The sequence below is a fragment of the Salminus brasiliensis genome, chromosome 16, assembly GCF_030463535.1.
Source record: "Salminus brasiliensis chromosome 16, fSalBra1.hap2, whole genome shotgun sequence".
In the NCBI taxonomy this organism is placed as follows: Eukaryota; Metazoa; Chordata; class Actinopteri; order Characiformes; family Bryconidae; genus Salminus; species Salminus brasiliensis.
Window position 1 is genome coordinate 20,930,038 of NC_132893.1, and position 22,379 is coordinate 20,952,416.

Sequence of the window (22,379 nt, forward strand, 5' to 3'; positions counted from 1 at the left end):
CTGAGATCTACTTTATTTCTCCTCAGACAGAGATAGGACATAGGAATAGGACAAGGCATATTTTTAGGCAAGTTTAAGCTGATTTAAACTGAAGTTTGAGTTGATTTAAATCAAAGTCTGACATGATTTGAGGCAAAACTAGAAAGGTTAGAGTCTAGAAGACTCCTAAAATGGCACCACTTTTATCTTCTGTTCTATTTTTGGACTCCTGGTAGATCTTTCTAACAGAGCAGGGCCACTTGTATGAATATATTTTTTATTGATTTGTGTTTGGTTGATTTAAACAGCTTGGAATTCTGGAAGTTTTAGCTGATTTAAGGCAAAGTCTGAGCTTAATTTTTGATGATGTAATTTCAGATAACTCTGGAAAAGTGTGAGTCTTGAATGGCACCACATTTAATCATTTGCAGGGTGACTCAGATATTCTGTCTTTGGACTCTTGGAAGATCTTTCCAACAGAGCAGGTTATATGAAAGCAGCTGATTTGATATGCCAGCTTTGTTCTGTGCTACAGTTTAACATTTATGTCTCTTTGGCTATTTTAGTTTTTAACTACTTTTTTTTAATAATGAGCTGCTATGTAAAGACCATGCTTCATCAAGCAGACAACGTGTCAGCAACTGTCAGCTGATTCGAATCCCAGTGATGCTACAACAAAAATGATTGGTAATGCTGATTAAACATTGTTTGATTACTATTTTCTGACCAATTACTCAATCCCTGTTAATGTGAACTAGCAATGCCCCCGACACTAGGAGGGTGAGGACTAGCACACTTATCCTCTGACACATGTGAGGCCAGCCATAGCCTCTTTTTGAACTGCTGCTAATGTAGCATTGCATGGTAACTAACTGGGAGTGATGTGGGGAGAAAGGAACATCAACCCACCCCTAAGAGCAAAGCCAATTGTGCCCTCTGTGATTCTGGCTGCTGATGGCAAGCAGCATGACCTGGGATTTAAACCAGCAATCCTTGGATCATAGTGACTGTGCCTTAGTCCACTGGACCACTCAGAACCCCTGCTGACATCGGATTGCAGTATAGAGTTTCTGGAAGTAAAAATAAACCAAAACATTTGTTCCAACAGTTCAGATCTGTTCCACCTTAGAATCAGCCAACATGTAACACACACACCTGCTCGTTTGTGCACTTGCTATGTAAATGAGTATTTAAAAAATGGATATGATGTTATATTTAGCATCATACACAGTATAGTGATCAACATAGTCAGTTATATTATATTTCTATTTATAGTTATATTGTAATGTGTAGCCACCAGCATCTCAGACTTTTAAGCATAGATACCTTTAGAAAATTGTATTTACAGGAATTATGGGATTTAAATGAATCCTCTTTATCTAATTATCCCCATTTTCATTTACTCAAACAGACTCCGAGACGGACAGCAGAGAATTGTAACTGGGCGTGTGAAGGCAGAGGACTGTGGTTATAGTCCTGTACCCATTTCGGTGAGGTTGTTGGTTCAAGTACCATGACTATCAGGGAAACTATGTGATCAGAGTGAGCCAGCAACCAAAGGCTTAAGGTATCACCATCCAGTTCTTCTTCTGCTGGACTCCTGAACTACTTGCGCCTTAAAGAAGCAGGCCAGCATTTTTCAACTTGATCTACTGCATTTATAGTAGTATGGTTCCCAGCATGGCAAAAACGAATACATCTCCCTATTAAAAACCCTAAGAAAACCTTTTGACTGAAAGCACAGCTATAATAGAATCCACTGATGAGTTGTGCAGTTCAGTCAGTACACATTTATGTGAAGCACATGTTTCTGTAGAACATTTTTATGAATTCTTGGGTGAAGGAATTTGTAAACGAAGCTGTAAATAGGTACAGTTCGTTCTGTCAGATAAGAAGGAATAGGTCGTAATCATTACCAGTTTAGTGTTGTGGGTGGAGTTTTACAGGCTCCTGCAATTGTATGTGGTTATGGGAAATCAAGTGCAGAGTGGCAAAGAGAGGAAACATTAGCTTTTGATCTCCAGCATTATATTCAAACAATCAACTTTAAGTTTATAAAACTGTGAGCACACGTTTAAAAAAAATTATTGTATAATTTTATCATCCTCTCATGAAAGAAAACATTCATTTATTAAAACTTATTCCCACCAAGTAGACAAGAAAACAGCTGCATATTTTTCCTTACCTCAGTCAAAATAATACTTTTTTATGTGGCCTTTTTTGTGAAAGGAATTACTTATTTTTCTTATAATCTTTTCTTATTTTGTCTTTTGTTGTGGATTTGACTTTTGTCAAAATAATGTTTTTTGTTTTTCCAAAAAAATAATAATTATAAAAACTAATAAAATAATTATTATTTGACAATGTTTCCTTATTTTCAAAATAATGACTTTTTGACTTTTTATTTTGTAATTTTGACTTTTTATTTTAATTTACATATTTTTTCTTGATTTTCATTTCAAACTGTCTTTTAACATTAACTAACTGTTTTGAAGTTTGGGCTTATTTTGCCAAGGTTTAAACCTTTTAGTAAAAACGTATGTTTTCTTAATTTGTCAGATTTACTTATTGTCCCATGACTATGACTTTTGTCAAAACACAGACCTTTTTGATTTGGCTTATTTTTTTAAAATGATGTTTTTTTTCTCTAATAATTTAGACTTTTTGTTTGGTCTAATTAGTGACCCATTTTATCAAGGTTTGGACTTAATTTGTTAAAATGATTTTGATTGAATTTATCAGAATACTCAGGTTATGATCCTCACCCCACCTGGAAAAAAGCTCCACCACATTTATTCGAAATCAGGCACTCATGGCGGCAGATAGAGACTAGGTTAAAAACACTCAAGTACTTCTTAAGCCTAGTTTGCTGAAGGGCTGCTACTCAACCGTGGATCATAAGCTTAGCTGTGAAGTCCATGTTCACATGTGCATGTCTGCATCTCTCCCAGATGTATAGTGTTTGAGAGGAATTTCCACTGTAGGGTTACAGTTGGACTAGAACTGCTGTCATCCGTCTGTAGCCGGCATGAAGTAGAGAGGGAAACATATGATACAACCGCACACACACCACTACAGCATTCAGCGAAAGGGGCCCAACACACACAAACGCTAACGCAGCTTTTGCAGAGAGTGGAACACAATCCGGAGCGTTCCACACAACCATATGTGGGTAATTTGCTGAAAATATGCTAAGTGGCGTAATTCTTTAAGGACTATTAAAGGAGTCTGATAAGACCACACACTTGTACACACAACACACAAAATGCGAGCATGCTTGCCACATTACGGCTAAAAATCTCCATAAATGAACGCTATGAATGTTCTAACAAACTGAAATAAACTCTTGTGATTAGGCCCAACCTGGGCAGTTCAAACTAGTATTTCTGTATCATAAAAATAAAGCCTTTGTTTAATAGGTCAGACATTTTATGTGCACGTGGGTGGGTTATTTCATAAATAAGTCTATTTAACTTACTTAAATAGGTACAAAATGGCCTAATGGGGTTTGAGTCAGAGTGGTGCTTGGTTCTGCTGTTCTGAGAGACGCACTGTATGGAAAGAAAACGCTGTGGCAGTATTTTCACCTCATAACAAAAAAACTGAGACACGTTGTCATGTGGAATTTCTTTTTTATTATACGATTGTTATGGCCTTGCCTTTCCATGCTGTTTCTGCAGAAGCAAAGCTGAGCCTTAAATGACCTAAAATCACATGTTTTGTGCCTTAAATAGTACAAAACAGCGTTACAACATAAAAACAGATTTGAAAACGCATGCTCTTAATAATTTTACTTTAATCCAACAACTGCAAAACTAACCAGTATAATTCAGCACATAAATTTAAGTGGTTTAGTTCAAATGGTTCCCTTAAATTAGGGATGTCATGATACCAGAAATTTGTCAGTCGCCACCAATCCCGGTCAAATTGAGCATACTCAGGTCGTATTTTGTGGTTACGATGGACGCTATTGTCCCACAGTTCAATATTTATTTCAATATATGTATATGTATATTTCAATATAAGGCATGAGGGCATATTTGCATATTTTATTTAATGTTTACAAAATATTAGATGTATCTTGACACAGTATACCATAGTTTTTGGCCTATCCTGATTTCAAGAATTCTTTTTCTAAAGCTGGACTGTATATACCACAATAACAACAATGTCCCAGTTGATCTGAGGAGCATGGGTTTCTCTTTTCAGTCTTGGTTCCTTAAGGTTTTTATCCTTTCGATCTGAGGGAGTTTTTCCTCACCACTGTTGCCACTGGCTTGCTCAGAAGAGGCTTAGACAGAGGATCTCTGTAAAGCTGCTTTGTGACAACATTCGTTGTGAAAAACGCTATATAAATACATGTATAAGAACTTATATTTATATATAAGTGAATTGAACTCAAATGAAATAATTATATATGAAATAATTATTATGAAATTCATAATAATATGTTTCCTCAATTTTGGTATAACTGGAAAGTTTACAATCCACAATTCAGATTGTCTTCTTTTTGTGGTTTCTCCACTTGTTTCCCTGAGTTACGAGGGATGAACAATGCAAATCAAATTACATCAAATTACAGCTTTTGCTATTGCTGCCGAGAACTGTGAAGGTCAATCATGTCTCACTTGAGACCCTTTCAGACATGCACGGTAACTTTTCCAGACATTAACTGGAGGAGCTGTATGTGTGAACCGGACATTACCTGGACTTTGTCCTGCCAGCCCTCTAGTACAAAGTCTGGGTAATGTCCGAGAGAGCCCATGTGTGAATAGGACAGGCAATTGTCCAGATAATTTACAGTGGACGTGTTGATAGCATCATTATGGATGAGTCCATAGTCTCGTTCGCCATCTTCGATGTGCTGTAAACAAAACATTGTTATCACCGCAGGGTACTTTTTGCATTCTTTCATGCCTCCTGCATGTGCTACAGGCACCGCTCCTTGCCCAAAACTTTTTTACCCCTAATCTTCAGTTGCATGCTACATGTGTGAAGGGGTAAGTCTGGATAATGTTTAGACCTGATTCTGAGTTCATATGTGAAAACGGCTGCGTAGATCATTGACTTGAATTAGGTAAGAAGTCGCGACATGTATATTTTTACATCAAAACAAATGGAAAAGGCCAGAAGTGAAGAGCCAGACCTGCTGATGTAAACCTAATGCAAATGTAACGTATTATATGACTGACCATTCAATTATGCAGTTATCCAGTTATGTCATTAAATAATTATGCCTGGTACAATTCTGTGTAATAAAGGGTCACAGCAGAAGGGTGTTGAACTTGGATGTTGTAGAACCACAGTCAACAAAATGTGAGGCCAAATGTAACTGAATTGCAGTATAAAGTTCCTTAGTCAGGTTGAGGTATAATTAGAGCAGTGCAGCTTTATTTTGGATTGAGAGGGTGGGTGGATACTTACACACTGCAGGCCATGTTCTTGTGTGTGTGTGGTTCATTCTATGGTTTTAAAGGAGGTACTGTCCATCCAGTCTTTTCTTTAATCTTTCACATTCTAGCCCTATTATTCAGTTATTAATCTTAAAGGGAAGTGTAACACACATTGGGTAAAGCACTGTAGTTGCTTTAGGGTATTCAGTGGGGCTAACTGCTAACTAGCTAACAAGCATCACTAGAGGCAGGTATGCTTCCTAATATGGATTAGGTGAGGGGAGGAGCATGGGGAAAGGCTGTTTCACCAACAGAGCCAGAACACATGGCCCTGCCATGTGTAATACCCTGTAGGACAACCTTGGTCTCTGGGGCAAGAGGGAACAAGGGCAGGACAGAGGGCAGATGTTACTGAAGGCACAAGGCCAAGAACCAATGTCACTGTCAGGGGCAGAGACCAGTACAGTGTGAGCCTGGGGGCCAGAACCTGGGTCAGAAGCTAAAGTGAGGGGAGTGTCCCAGGCAGCAGGAACCTGAGCAGGGCCTAGAGCAGCTCAGGTGGCCAGAACCAGAACAGCCCAGACAAAAGGAACTGGAGCTGCATTTGGCACAGGAACCACATAGAGGCAGATGAGCCTGCAGCCACACAGGCCATGGATAAGGCTGGAGTCCAATGGACCCTGAAGATCTTGGTCAGAGGCTGGAGACCCTAGTTGCTGGAGACCCTAGTTAAGCAGTGATAACATCCTACAGTGCTGTGGAACACACTGTTCCGCTTGGTTACACAGAGATTGGAACAAAAAAAAAAATAGGCCTTGGGAAGCCTCCGCCTTTTGTGCAATGTTTTGGAGTATTGGACTGGAGGAGGTTCCAGAGCTTAATGAGGGAGTACATACAGCCACACTGTATGCCTCCCAACTTGTAATCCGCCCAATCTAAGGCAGGCCCTCGTAGTAACGTTTTCACAAAGGCTACCTCAACCCCCTCAAACTGGAATGACTCACTAGAATAGTTCAGATAGTGCAGGCACTCCTTCATAAACTCACTGTACTGGTTCAGGTCCTCAAGTGAGGGTACACTGGCAGCGAGGAGACAAGCTTGGGATGAATGCCACTGGCTCGTCTGCAAAGCATTGGGCGATTCAGGTTGCAGAGCAGAGCGGCTTTCTTTCAATCTACAACTCATCATCTGAACAGACAGAGCTCAGAACACAGGCAGCCAGGTGGCATACAGGCAAATCCATAATCAGAGAACCAGGACACATGACCCTGCCATGTGCAATACCTTGCAGGTCCAGGAGGGGGAGTTTGTGATAGGAACCCTGTGTGTTTAGACGTGTAAGTGTGGTACACCTCAGTGTGGTGTACATGTCCAATACTATTAACATATGCTGTACAAATCAAGCACAACACTTTACTTATTATTAATAAGTAAATAAGAAAATTCATGTACTAGTAGGTTCTTGTTTTTGTTCCTCTATTTCTCTCTCTCTCTCTCTCTCTCTCTTCCTCTGTCTTTCAGTGAGTTAAGTATCCAATTTAACTCTAATTTAATATAATTTGGTGTGACATTACCCAAGAGGAAAACTTATAATTTTCCATAGGAGTGAGTCTACTGCAACTGTATGACATCATCACAATATTGACCTGTTACTACAGAGATTTTTCCTATTTGTCATATTTTTTATAATAAACAAAATATTTCCATTTGGTTGATCCGTCATATTTTATTTTGTAAGGCTTACAATTCATACCAGTCAGCGCTCCCGTTATGCCTTAATTTTTAGCAGCCGGTTTTCACAATGTCTGAATTGATACAACACAGTGGTGTCTGATTTAATACGTAGGAAGTAGGACTTGTGTTTGGACAAAAAAGTCAAGAGTATTTTGATCTTATTGGTCACAGCGGCACGTTTGAATTTGAAGAAGGGACTGTGTGTATCTGTTTACTACTTTGTATAAAACTGAGTATAAACTGACTATCAGTATAAACATGGATGAATAAATAGATTCCCAAATCCAAGTTATGGACAGGTGATTTATGAACATTCACATGTAACAAGTCCAGATACAGCCACAGCCAGCAAACCTCATTGTACACATTGTCTACATCTACTAAAATGGTTCTTTATGGAAGAACCAAGTGGTTCCAATATGACACAGTGTAATAGCTCACTTTGTAGCACTTCTAGGTTCAAGAGTGTAGTGACTTATTTTAGTGTCTGTTTTTTTAGGAAAGTTACTACAACCGTTTACATTCTGTTTTACGTCTGTTTTGCTCTGTTTTAGTCTATTCAATTATATTCTGTTCTGTTGTATTTTATTCTATAATGTTGTATTATAGAATGTTAATAATTCTATTCTACTTTGTTCTGTTTTATTTTGCCATGTTCTGTTCTATTCCCTTCTGTTCTGTTGTATTCTATTATGTTCTAATCGGTTCTATTTTGTTCTATTCTGTTGAATAATATTCTGTTCTGTTCTATTCTGTTATTTTCTATTCTACAATGTTCTGTTTAATTCTGTTATATTTGATTCTGTTCTACTCTTTTATGTTCTGTTCTGTTGTATAACATTCAGTTTAATTCTATTCTATTCAATTCTATTCTGTTCTGTGTTATTGTAATCTACAATACAATACTTAATACAATATTAACTATATTATTTTCCACACTACTCTTTTCTGTTTTGTCCTATTATGTTTAGTTTTATTCTATTCTATTATTCGATCTATTTAATTATATACATTTGTCCTAATCTGTCCTGCTTAATTCTATAATATTCTATTCTGTAGTATTCTATTCTATAACCCTCAATCAAATTCTATCCTGTTCTATTCTTGTGTGGTCTAACCTGTGTTTTTGCTCTGGTGACTGTATCCCGTGGGTGTTTCGGAATGCTCTCGGTGTTCCGTGGCCGCTCTGGAATGCTGTCTGCATTATTTTTTTAACTCATTCTGCGTTTTATGGGGGTTTCGTTCTACGTTCACAACTCTGGCAGTACAGTACAGTACAGAGAGTAACAGGACAGCAAGAGATGTTAAAAGTGGAGTATGAGAAGAGAGAGAGAGAAAGAGAGACTGCAGACAGAGGCAGGAGAGCTGGCCGAACCTGTATCCATGACATCATTCATGACATCACCTGGACGATGCTGCAGGACCGCCCACCTTAATGCTTTTTCAGCTCCCTGGAGAAGACTTTAATGAATAGACACTTTTCAAACCTGCACCCATGCATACACACCCTACTGAACTGCATCCATCTCCACCTCCCACACACACACACACACAAACGTACGCTTAACTTCATTGCCACCTTGTTACCCCTTGGCTATGATGAACTAGTTTGTCATTGCCCACCAGTCTGCCACTGACCTAAATAGAAATAATACATAAAAAAATAAACAACTGTAATATTTAACACAGACATACAGAGCTATAAATGCCTATTAAGGGCCTGTATTATTAAAAGTGAGATTTCTTCACATATTTGGAATAAACAAGCTTGACATAGCATGTTTAAATGTAAATGGTTAAAAATACATGTGTATATATCGTCACTGTCCAATGAAAAACATCTCCAATCTCCAAATTGGTGACTTTACAGGAGAAGGTAAAACTGTTCTTAACTTTGAATGGAAGTCAGTGTAAGGCCTTGTAACAGCAACATGGGGTAATTCATAACTGAATTTGCTTCACTATTGTATAATTTACCTCAATAATTCTACAGACGATAATCATTTGTCTAAAGTCAAGCCCAATACCAAGTCCTGGCTGAGGAAGAAGACTACATGATGTTACCATCCCCTTTCACATTGGGAAAGGTCCAATATGTCCATAAACACTTCATTTCTGTCTTACCTTCTCTTGAATTTTAAATGTGCTTTTCTTCAGTAATGGACTTTCCATTCCGAGCAGAGTTCTTGATATCATTGACTGATGCACAGTTTTTTTGTTACCCAGTTTTCTACCGCAGTTTTAGAAAACATGTAATGCTCCATACACTGGGAAGGTGAGGATTGACACAAGCCTCCTCTGACGCATACTCTTATCAAGCTGCTGCCATTTTAAAGCGCTAATTGTGTCCTCTCAATTGTGTTATATCAGGTTTGAACCAGCGATCCTCTGGCACCTTATGATTCCAGAGAACACTGCTCCAGATTCCAGAGAACACTGCTTCCACTGCTCCAGAAGAGGTTCATGTTTTTCTGCTCCTATTATATTGGGCAGTACTTCTCTACAGGGACTAGACAATCTGTGTATGTGAATTTACACATCTGCGTCAGCAATAGGTGCAACTTTAAGTAGCTGAATGCATTCATTAGATAGCTAATGCAGTTATTAAATTATGTTTTAATAATTCTGAAAATCCAACACTTTATTTCTAGGGGTTTCTAACTTGTGAGTGAAAGAGATTAAGTACAGAAGATGTTTCCCATTAGTCTGCTTTCTGGCAGTAGGGCTGCAATTCAATATCATAAAAGACGTGCAGTTGCATGGAATCTGGGGAAGTAGGAGCTTTGCACTTCACTGTCAGTGTCAAATACATTAATATTAAATATCTCATTGTCATCGTATGTATGTGTGTGTTCTCGCAGGCAGAGGTTGTGAGGTCTTCGATGTCTGCCAGGGGAAATGATCCAGACTGGAACAGAGCCAGAGCCAGCCACATCCAGTCATAAGGTACACACATACACACACACACACCCATATATGCTGTCTATTTTTCAGCCTTTAGTGGTTTTAGCCAAGAGTTTAAATGTTAAATCTAGCCCCATAGTGTTGCCCTATGAAAAAAAAAGGCTTACCCCTGCTGACCTCTGTAGGTCACTCCTGACAGTTTTGTCCTGAAACTGTCTATGAACTCACACACATAAATAGAGGATGATCACTCAGTACATTCTAATAACTGATGAGAACTCCAGACTGCTTATCACTTTTGTCTGCATGTCTGTCTCTTTCTGTCTCGCTCTCTGTCTCTCTCTCTCTCTCTCTCTCTCTTCGTCACTATGTTGTGAATGAGTGTAGGAGCAGAGGAGTACAGCAGATGTAGAAAGACACTGTTCATTCTTTATATGGTTGTGTGTGTGTGTGTGTTTGTGTGTGTGTATGATGACTTTACCATCCCTGTCTCAGTTTGGCTTTATGTCTGATATAGTTCTGTCTGCTGAGACTTGTGGACATGATTCCTTTAGTGTGCATGTGTGTGTGTGTGTTTGTGTATGTGTGTGCTAAGAGGTGGTGGTATGTTTGTGTTTCTTTGTAGTGGGGTGTTAATGCTACTTTATGCTGTATGCCAAGCTGTTATCACCATGAAGTGTACTTTCCTCATTGTAAAATCAGATCTACTGTTAAATGTCTGCTGCTAAATATCTTTTGCTGGATGTCTGCTGCTAAAGATGTGCTGCTGAATATGTGCTACTGAATGTCTGCCGCTGAATGTCTGCTGCTGGACGTCTGCCTGCTGGACGTCTGTCTGCTGAATGTCTGCTGCTGAATGTCTGCTGCTGAATATTTGCTGCTGAATATCTGCTGCTCAATGTCTGCTGCTAAATATGTGCTACTGAATATCTGCTACTGAATGTCCTCCTCTTGGTATCTGCTGTTGAATGTCTGCTGAATATCTGCTGCTAAATGTCTACTGCTAAATGTCTGCTGCTGAATATCTGGTGCTGCTATTTTCTGCTTCTGAATATCTGCTACTAAGAGTCTGTTGCTGAATATCTGCTGCTGAATATCTGCTGCTGCTGTTTCCTGCTGCTAAATGTCTGCTGCTGAATATCTGCTACTAAGAGTCCTAGCTGAATATCTGTTGCTGAATGTCTGCTGCTGTTTTCTGCGGTTGAATATCTGCTGCTGCTGTTTTCTGCTGCTGAAGATCTGCTGCTGCTGAATATCTGCTGCTTAATGTCTATTGCTGAATGTCTGTTGCTCTGAGGTTTCCCTCAGACTTCGGGCAAAATTCATAAAATATACCAGAAGATTTACTGTGACATTAAAATTTTATGTTGCTGCATAAAAAAATAATTTTAATTCATCATCACCAATTCATCATTTAATTCACAGCCACTCAACTACTTTTGCAAGCTGGAATATTGAAAAAACGTAAACCTAATCCATTCTCTACATTCCACATTTGGCATTACAGTCCCAAATACAGGATTTCACCAGTGTCTTTGGTATTCATTTGCATGCATGTAAAGGATTGTATGGATGCACAGCTTTTACAGCTTATTTGAGTCCTCAGACATGGTAAATCTGTATTCCTGAATATACTAGCACCCCTGCTGTAAGCTGTTCAATGGTTAGAGAAGTGGGTATGGGACTTGAAGGTCACCTGTTCAGTTCCCTGGACAGACAGGAAGTGAAGATAAGGGGAGTGAAGAAACAGCACTTTCTCCACCCTCAACATTTAAGACTGAGGTGTCTTGCTTGAGGATAATCCCCTAATTGCTTGCCTGAGGTGGCTGCCTACCTCTCAAGGTGTGTGTTCTCACTACCCATAGTCATAAGTGTGTGTTTGTGTGTTCACTGCCAGGGATAGGCTAAATGCAGAGGCTAAATTCTGTTGTGCTACTGTGCAATAGCTATTAAGGATGATCCTAATCCTGAGACATTGACATACAGTATTGCTGGGGTAGATTACACAGTAAATACATTACACAGGTTTTTTTGACAGCCTTTAAAGGTTACGGGAGAAATTGGAAAATTTGGTTCTTTGCTGAACCATGAACTTTAATCTCTTGCTCCTAAGACTGATCCTAAAATCCCATTCTTTTCTTCCTCCCAGTGCTGAACAGCTTCCTCTTCACCCTCGATGTGAAGCAGAGAGAGCGGAGTAGCTTTCATTTTCCTCTTCAGCCGCGAGGCCTCTGCGTCTATCCGCCAGAGGAGTGGAGATTTGTAATATATGAGAAGGTTTATCCATAGACACGCACGCAAACACACACACACACACCCAATAACAAACACACAAGCACACACGCACACACGCACTGCCAGCAGCTAAACTTTATCCCTGTCCTCGCGCTCCAAATTCCGACCAAAGGAGCACGCCAGACGGCCCGCGCGCACATCCAAGAAATCTGGCATTCAGGAATTTTATTTGCGCTGGGATCAGACCATGGCTCTTTTCTTTTCTTGTCCTTTTTTTCCTCCCGTTTTCATGGTGTGTGTGTTCTTTTTTAGTGCGTGTGTGCGTGGAGGGGGACAGGCTTGTGGTCTGGTCACGTTCGCTGTGCTCAGCATGTGCAGAAAACCTGCACAACTCCCAGACATTTGTTACCCAGGAGTCTCTGTAGAGCCTCTGCCAAGCTGTGACAGAGACTCTACACACACACACACACACACACACGCTAGCATGTGCGTAGTGGCGGCAGGCAGGCCGGCACAGATGAGCTCGCCGTGGCAAGAGGGCAGACACAACGCTCCCCAAGGTAATCATACTCTTCTCTTCTGCTCTTCCCTTCTCTGCTGCTCATCTCTCCTCTTCTGCTCTTCTTTTCTGCTTTTCTCTTCTGTTCTTCTTATCTCTGCTCTTCTTTCCTGCTTTTCCTATTTCTGCTCTTCTTTCCTGCTTTTCTATTCTGCTCTTCTTATCTCTGCTCTTCTTTCCTGCTTTTCCTATTTCTGCTCTTCTTTCCTGCTTTTCTATTCTGCTCTTCTTATCTCTGCTCTTCTTTCCTGCTTTTCCTATTTCTGCTCTTCTTTTCTGCTTTTCTGTTCTGCTCTTTCTCTTCTCTGCTCTTCTGTTCTGTTCTCCTTTTTTCTGTTGCTCTTATCTTTTCTCATTTTCTACTCTTCTCTTTCGATCTTCTTTTCTGTTCTTCTTTCATCTTCTTCTCTGCTCTTCTCTTTTCTCCTCTTCTGCTCTTCTCTTCTTTTCTGCTCTTCTTTCATGCTCTTTTCTGCTCTTATTTTCTTTTTTCTCCTTTTCTGCTCTTCTCGTCTCTTCTCTTGATTCTCTCATCCCCTTTCTCTGTTCTTCTCCTTTCGTAATATATCTTTTGCTTGTCTTTCCTCTTATGCTCTTCTCTTCATTTCTATATTTATTTTCTGCTTTTTTCGCTTCTCTGCTCTTCTCTTCTTCTCTGCTCTTCTCTTCTGTTCTGCTCCTCTCCTCTGCTCTTCTCTTTCCTTCTCTTCTGCTCTTCTCTTCTTTTCTGCTCTTCTTTCATCTTCTTCTCTGCTCTTCTCTTTTCTCCTCTTTGGCTCTTCTCTTATTTTCTGCTCTTCTTTTATCTTCTTCTTTGCTCTTCTCTTTTTCCTCTTGTGCTCTTCTTTCATGCTCTTCTCTGCGGTTGTTTTATTATCTCTTTTCTTCCTGCCTCCTCTCTTGATTCTCTCATCCCTTTTCTCTGTTCTCCTCTTTTCCTTTTCTTCTGCTCTTCTCTTCTGCTCTTCTCTTCATTTCTACTTTCCGTCTCTGCTCTTCTCTTCTTCTCCTCTCTTCTGCTCCTCTCTTTTACTCTTCTCCTAACAATTTCTGCTCTTCTCATATCCATCTCTGCTCTTCTCTCCATTTCTGCTCTTCTCTCTTCTTTTGCTCTTCTTTACTTATCTTCCCTCCTATTCTGCTTTTCTCTTCTGCTTTTCTCTTCTCTTCTCTCCTGGTCTGCCCTTCCTTTCTCTTCTCCTCTTCTCATATCGTCTCTTCTTCATTTATATCTTTCAGATTGTGTGCTCTGATGTGTGGTATGAACTGGTGTTTTGGGGTTGAGGATTTTGTTTGGCTTCTTTCAGCACAGTTTATTTTTTTACTTCAGCTAGAAGTAATTGCACTGCCATGTTTGAATCTGCGTGTGTTTCTGTGTGTATTCCATGAGGCATAGGAATTGCAGGCCTAGCTGAGCTCTCTAGAGTGACTGTTTATTTCCACTGTCACGATGAGTGATGCTGTCGCATCCAACACACACACACATGCTCCTTCACACAAAAAAAAAACACAGAGACACTGGCGGCAGTGTCTGAAAACTTGAACAGCAAAAGCATTAAGTTCTCAAGCGTTGGCAATGGTGCACTCGTGCGGGTGTTTCTCACTGATGTCTTTGTGTGAGAGAGATGTCTGTATGTTGCCAGATTGGAATCTGATGCTACGTTGTGCAGTAAATGACTTTTTGGTGTGACTCTGAGTAAATCTACAGGAAAATGTGTGTGTGTGAGTGTGTGAATCTACAGGAATCCACAAGAGACATCTCTTGCTCTAGTGAACTCTTCTCTGGATGATGGAGAGGGATTTACTCGTCTGTTTAGGCCGAAAACAGTATAAACGGTTTATAAATGTGTCTCGACAGCTACATTTGCTCCGTCTTTACTGGAATTCAGTAACTGCTCTGAGCATGGCTGACATTTAAAAAAAATATATTTTTTTTAAGCTTCGTTAAAGCCTAAGGCTGCTTGTTTTGGGGGGCTTGTTCCCTTAATTTTTTTCTTCAGCATATGGAATGCATGCTCAGTTGGATTTAAATCAGGGGACTGGCAAGAACTTTGGGATCATTATCTTGCTGTAGGATGAAGCTCTGCCCAAAGATATGGTCCTTTACACCTCAGACTTTGTTGTGCTGCTGCCTTTACCAGTTACATCATCAGCGACGAAGATGCACACTGGAATCTGGTCATTCTGTTTAGTGGTTTGCATCTTGCAGTGTAGCCTCTGTATTTCTGTTTATGAAGTCTTCTGCTGATAGTAGTCTCTAACAAATACACACCTGCCTCCTGAAAACTATTTCTTACCATAGTGAGAGTTGTTCTGCTTTCATCAGTAAAGGTCTTCCTTGGCCTACCAGTCCCTTTGCGATTAAGAGAGATTTCTCTTGATATTCCACACAGTTGATTTTGGTAATCCCAAGGTCTCTAATGGTTCTATTCTCGCTCTTTAGCCTCATAATAGCTTATTTGACGTCCAGTGGCACAGCTCCTGAACAGTGGCAACTACAGACTCCAAAGCTGCTTGAAAGCTTGGATTAAAGCTTATGAACAGAATAAACGTACAGAATTACGTGTGATTTTGGCAGGGAGGGCAGCGAGGGGACTGAACTGCAGTAGAACTTTAGTTTCACACTCAGGCAGGAGTGGCGTGGACAGGGACTGACTGGACCTTTTACACTTCTACTGTTTCAGAACATTTCATCTGGACAGCAGGTGCTTCTGTATCTGTATTTTATATTAAACTCTCTCTCTCTCTTTCCCTCTCTCTGTCTGTCTGTCTCTCTCTCTCTCTTGACGTGAGAATCCAGGAATTCTGTGCTGCTCTCAGGGCAGATGGCACGACACACTCTGAGCTATGATTTCCTGTAGCAAGACGGACCCATTTGTAATTTAAAATACACTTTATCAGAAACGTTTCTTAGATGATGCCACTGCACTAAAGAGAAAATCATAGACTGATAATATTGAGAGTGAAGTTAATGAAATAAACATCCAGAGTGTTTTACATAAATCTGACATTTGACAGATGAGATTTGCCTCAATTATTTTTTTTACTTGAATGATAAAAATCATTAGCTCTGCTTGTATTGGCTGGTTTATCTCACCACGATGCATTATGCTACATCGCAGAAGCCATGTAGTATAGCTTGGCAAGGCCAGTCTAGCCTAGTTTAGCTAAGCATTGTAACAACAAAAGAAATGGTTATATATAAATAAATAAAACTTTACAAATAGTGTTGCAGTCCTTTCTGTGTCCTCTTGGTGTGGTGTGCGGTTAACTAGCTAAAGAGATTTTAGCCAGTCAATTGAGTAGGCTTTTAGCCTAGCACCACCTAAAGGCATATTTAGGCTCAACATTAAATTGCTCATACATAGAAACCTATGATGGGACCTTAACACTAATTTGTAGCCACTGCCCTGCTGCTTCATTTTTGTAGCAAGTTCGTTATCACAACCTCCTCCACCGTCACCATGTTTCTCGTTGTCAGAAACTTTTGACTCAGAACCGCCCTCTAGTGGCATTTAGTGGTTATATAGTTTGAAATGCCTTAATATGTCCTCATTTCTGTACGTAAAAGGACTATAAATGAGCCTTAACCCCGCTTGCAGCACATGGTGGTCCTCTGGCATCTTCCAGTAGGCCTTGCTTTGTGAAAGCAGAGCTTCCTCTGATGGGACCATCTCCATCCTCTTGTCAGCCTAGCATTAGCCTTTAGCCTTTTTAGTCTGGCCTCAATATTCCTCTGAAGTTGCTGTTGCATTTACCCTTGAACACTTTTTTTTTTGCTAGTGGGGTTTATGTCATTTTTGAGGGGTGTATAAATAACGAGCCGAAACTCTTTACAGGCCTGTTTTGGTTATGCCGGACTTTCTTTTTAAGAACAGTGTTTGACATGGTTTTAACAAGGGATTGTGCACCTTTCAGAGGAAGTGCATGTGTTGAAAACTTGTTTAAGAGAGAGAGAGAGAGAGTGTGTGTGTGTTTGGAAGGATGGTGGGCATCTTCATATCTGTGGCATGGCTCAGTAACTTCACATGATACTGATGTAGAGAAATAGGGCATAGGTTCGGGTGTCAGTGAGTGCAGGTTTACAGAGGATTCCTTGTGGTCTGATTGAGTGGCAAAAAAAGACACAAACACACACACATGCACACACACACATTGACACACAGCTTTATGCAGGCAAAGTGGTGGACCACTTCCTGCTTCACCCACGTACATAGAAATTCTTTTATCACTGTTCATCATTCCAGAGAGCCGGAGCGTCTGAGTCGCTGTGTGTGTGTTTCAGGGCTAGTCTTTTTTGATCTTCTAAAAAGAGTCATATTGGGTGGCTTCACAGTGATACTCAGACTAAATGTCATTTTCAGAATTCCAGATAGACGCTATAATATTTTGTTTTGGGGAGTTTTTTACAGTCGAGACAAGTAGATCAGCACTGCCACATTTTTAAAAAGCCATGAAGAACTATGCCTGTGACTGAAAGTGATGCTTATTTGCATATCAGGGATACTATTATGTACTTTGGACATTTTCTCTTAGTGTCTGCAATGTAAATGGGTATTCCAGAAGGATTTTGAGGACCTTAGTAATGGTTGGTTTCTTTGCGCAACTGGTACATACTGCCAAAAGCTGAAGGTAATGAAAATGTCAAAATTCTTATGTAGCAACTTTACCTTAAATTAACAGCTTGAAAATGCTCCACTGACCTGTAGTACAGAGAATGGCACCTCTGTCACTGTCATAAAATAATAAGGGATGCATATACACTATATGTCCATATAGCTTGTGGACACCCCTTCTAATGAATGCATTCAGCTACTTTATGTTGCATCTACTACTGACAGATGTGACAGATGTGCAAATGTATACATACACACATACACACAGCTTGTCTAGTCCTTGTAGAGAATATAGTATTGCCAATAGAGTAGGACACGAACCTATAAATATAGAGATAAACATGAACCTGTTGGTACCTTGCCTAATGCCAGTGTGGGCCAGAGGGTTATACAGCATTGAGCTGTGGAGCAGTGGAACTGTGTTCTCTGGAATGATGGAGCGCCATCCAGTACTTTTGAGATGAGTTGGGGATAAGTTGGGGGTGGGGTGGTGATCCCCCAACATCCTGACCTTACAAATGCTCTTGTCACTCTATGCAATCAAATCCTCACAGCAATGCTGTAAATATATTCTAGTAGAAAGCCTTCCCTGGACAGTGGAGACAACTAGTCCAAAAACAAAAGCAAAATAAACTCCTTGACCCTTGATTTTAGAAGAAACAATGAATGAACAGGTGTCTCAATACTTTTGTTCGTATAGTGAACATGAGAATTCTGCACCCTTGCCAATATGTCAGTATTTTTGATGTTCTTACCTGCTAATTCCGATACACAAACATTACTAAAATGCAGAAACTGTTGCTAAATGTACCTGGGTCAGCATTACAGATGAATGTAGTTCTGGGGCATTCCTAGACTACTTGTTTTATCTGTTTGCAAAATAATATTACTATAAAAATAATAAAAATAATAATAATGTTATTAGTTTGAATTAAATAATAATGATTTTTTATAGTATTATTGTTATTGTTATTATTGTTATTATTATTATTATTATTATTGTTGTTGTTGTTGTTGTTATTAGTAGTAGTAGTAATATTACTGTCAAACGCATGCAGGAAATCTTTTGCGGCATAAAACTACTTGTGAACTGCATCTAAAACGCATGGTTATACTGCCTTTGATTCCACTAGTTTAATTAGTGGCTTTGCTTTAGGGGTCTAATATGCATTTTTGCATGTTATACAGTTATAAGTAGCTATTGCCCAAACATATAGCTATTAGCAAGCATTGCCTGTTACATGGCTGATTTACCAGTGTCCATTTCTCTGTTAAAGAAAATAAACTGGCTTTGACTGAAAGAGAAAATGTAGTGCCTGTAGTGAATTTGTGTGGCATGTCCAGTAGTTCAGCTCAGCAATCTAGGATAAAATTGACTTTTTACTTCCGTGATTTTAGTGGGGCCCAGCAACACACACAGAAAATTGGGTCTAATGACACCCTTGATGTAGCTGTTGCCTACCTATGTGGCACCACCCTGTGGTTGCTGTACCCTTTTGCTTTAACACATCCAGCACTTTATTAGACTTTTCTGTTACAGAGAGTAGCCTGTTGTTTGCTTACTATACAGTTTAGGCAGTTATGCACAGTCATATCAGAATATTATGACCACCTACCTAATAGCTTGGCTCAGATGACACTAGCCAGTCATTGTGGTATGGACTATATTAGATGGTGTAGGAAGGTGGTAATTATAGAGGTTAACTGGTCCACTGTGGCGCATTGATTGCTTTGTAACACTCGCTGGAGTCATTGTTCCCCTCTGGCATCAATGGCCCGTGGGGAACCACTGTAATGCCGTTGTGAGGCACTCGATGTGTGAGAAGTCTCTAGGACATCCCACAAACAGTAGTTTCTGAGATACTACCACCCTTCGCCCTGTTATTATCATGCCCTTTTGGACATCTGTCAATTTGTGACAATCGCTTTGCCCTGTGCTACAACTGACTAGTGTGCTCGCTTATTTTATACGTGCAGCAAATCCTGTCACATGGCATCTGTGACATCCCAGGCCAAGTTCATTCATAATTTTCTGAAATGAATGAACCTGGTATCCCCCCCCCCCCCCATTTCTATCTCTGTTGTGCCAAGTTGTGTCAAAATGTCATGATGAATGGACCAATAGAAATGCTCCAGATTACTTGGAATTTTTGGACTTCCAATGAAAGTGAAGAAGATATTTTTCTTTGTTTATTAAGTTGCAATCTTGGAGAGTTTTGCATGACTGTGATGATCTGCAAGTTATTGCCATTGCTGTCTGATGACATTTATACCATTATGACTGTCTTTTCCACCTCACATTTTCAGGACACTTGCGCGTAGCAGAGTATAGCACTGTGTGTTTACTGAGTTCATTCAAACTTGTAAAATAAACGCACCCTCCTACTCCCCCTCTCCGTGCTCTGAATAAAAAAAGCGGAAAAAATGCTGTCTACAGTGCTGGCCAAGACTTTACTGCTGTGTCATCCACTATAAATGCGCCTGAATAAAGGCAAATGTGAGTGAATGGGTATAAATACACTCTTTAAGTCTGCTGCTGGCCTGAGCACTGTGGTAAGTATGTCTATAAAAGAGTGCAGACAGAGAAATGATGATGAAAGTCTGATACCTCCAGGGCCTTACGGACCACCATCAGGTTCGACAGAGGCGTACACATGTGGTTGCATGAATATACTATACGACTAGCCGTAACCTTTTTAGTTTCAGAAAGGGAATTCTTTGAAAGTGTTTAGGGTTAGGGTGTGTTTCAGTCCATCAGTATTTCTGGGTTGCCTTGCATGCACAGCTCTTCAGGTCATGCCTTAGTATCTTGATAGGGTTAAGGTCGGGACTCTGGGTCATTGTCTTGTTACATTACCCAACATTCTTGGACTGCTGTCCTTAACTTCTCCTGTAAAATGTTTTGATTCAATGATCGAGAGACCCAGAGGCAGCAATCAGCCCCACGATGCTTCCTTCATCAGGTTTTGGTGTTGGTGTGTAGTTCTTTTTTGTGCGTTTGTGCTATAAAGTTCCACTTTTTTCCTCAGAACCTTTTCCCACAAGCATTGTAGAAAATCCTGGTTACTACAGCAACCAGAAACACTAGGCTGATTTAAGCTTGCTGGTTGCAAGATGTGTGGTTTCCCTGTAAATTGGAGTAGTGGGAACATGTAGTGGTGGGTGGAAATGATAAATTAGCAGGGTGCATTTTCGAGGTAATTTAGAACATGTTTTTCAGACGCATCATAGTTTAATCACTTAACACTTTTCCCTTCCGTCTGGCCTACTCAAGATACCACAGTAGTGCATTGCGATCATGTCTTCTTTATCTCTTGATTTTTCTGGTGGTTTATGGGTATTGCAATAGTAAATTATGGAAACATCAATCAAAGTTGCTCAGATATATTTGAATTACTCCATTTGCTGATGAAAGTGTCTCTGCCATTAGTTGTTTTCTTGTTGCTGTAGTTGTTCCTTAAAGCTTTTTAAGGCTTTTGTCACAAATAAGTAATAAATTATAAATAATTTTAAAATATTCACCCAAAATTCCTGCTCTTATTCCTGTGTCCCTCTGCCAAATCAGATGTCTGTTGTTCAACATATGTTCCAGTTCAGACTTCAAAACTAGGCCTATCCATAACACATATTGTCTTCATTTAAAGTCATGTGAAAATATTAGGACACCTCATTTTGGATTTTGGAGGAGCTTGTCATATTTAAACCTCAGCTGTTTAGGCTATGCCTGAAATGTAATAAATGCTGCCTACTCAGAGAGTATTCGAAGGCAGGAAGGTAACTAGTCATGTCCCAATCGAATATTTGTTTTAAAATGCTGCTAAGGTACCTTCATCTCGCTGATTGGTGAAGCCAGTGTAGATATATTCTTTGCTGCCTTATGTATCCCATGATCGCCTGGGTTAGCAGCAACATAGTAAAAGTAAGCAGCAATCTGTACAAATGTAAGTTATTCACAATAATGTTCCTTTAATATTTTATTTCTAAGAAGAAATTGTTTATTAAGAAGTTATTGTTTATTAGCCTGATTTTGGCTTTTTTATATGTCTAATGATTTTAATTATTTGTGTCCTGGCAACCCCATGATGTATCGCTGCCTTCGAAGTGCATGTCAATTGTGATACGGTACCACAAATTGAGGCAGCTGCCTTCTGTTTTGGACACAGCCTTAGTTTGGTTTGCTCTTAATAGTTTATAGAATTGAGTGGTATTACCATGGCTAGATCCAAAGAGCTCTCTGAGGCCTTCTGAAAGATGAAGTAGAAATCAGCTGTTTCAATGTCCGCTGAATCATTACAAGTGGGGAACATTTAAAATAACTGTCAACATGACCAGGTCAGGCCGTCCTAGTGAATCCAGCCCAAGAGCAGACCACAAGGTACATAAAGAAGTCTCCAACAATCCTAAAATGTTATCACTGGACCTACAGGTAGCTCTTGATACATTAGCATTGATTTTTCAGGGCCAGTTGCAGCAACTTTGAGTTTCTGTAGGGGGAGCTGCGAGCAGGGACGTTTGTGATTGTCAGAGGGCATTGATGCATGCCAGGCTGACACACCAATGAGCCAACAATAAATGTGTGTGTGTGTTTATATGCTAATGAGCGCGCTTACGCACCTGCTCTGTTCTCTTTCGGAGGTAAATTTCGTTGAGGAAGTGTTGTGTACCCAGTAGTGTTTGGGAGAGCCATTGGAACGTGTATTTATAGCAGTGGTAAAGGTGTGTGTGTGTGTGTGTGTGTGTGTGTATGTGTTGTACAGGACATTCCCGTGGAAGGGCCCTGCCCTGTTTCCCAGCCCCCCACTGAGGAGCATTTCCACTGCAGCACCACACATACACACACACCCAGCTCACGGAGAGTGAGACCACAGGTCACTTCCTACAGACATCCTGCAGGACGCCATAAAAATCAAACCTGACAAGAGAGAGAGAGAGTGAGCGAGAGAGAGAGAGAGACAAATA

General features: G+C 40.0%; 1 protein-coding gene across 3 annotated transcripts in view; it reads left to right on the forward strand.

Annotated features, from left to right (window-relative positions):
• Window positions 1–9,360: 9,360 nt before the first annotated feature.
• Window positions 9,361–22,379, forward strand: part of erg (ETS transcription factor ERG) — a 48,678-nt gene continuing 35,659 nt past the window's right edge. Inside the window, exons 1-3 of one of the 3 annotated variants that reach the window (XM_072658227.1) lie at window positions 9,363–9,381; window positions 9,477–9,565; window positions 9,968–10,052. In XM_072658227.1, coding sequence (XP_072514328.1) covers window positions 10,005–10,052 — 48 coding nt within the window. In that variant the 5' untranslated portion in view covers window positions 9,363–9,381; window positions 9,477–9,565; window positions 9,968–10,004. Of the gene's footprint in view, window positions 9,566–9,967; window positions 10,053–12,582; window positions 12,806–22,379 lie in introns of those variants that run through there. The other 2 variants (XM_072658229.1, XM_072658231.1) reach the window with 2 other exon arrangements.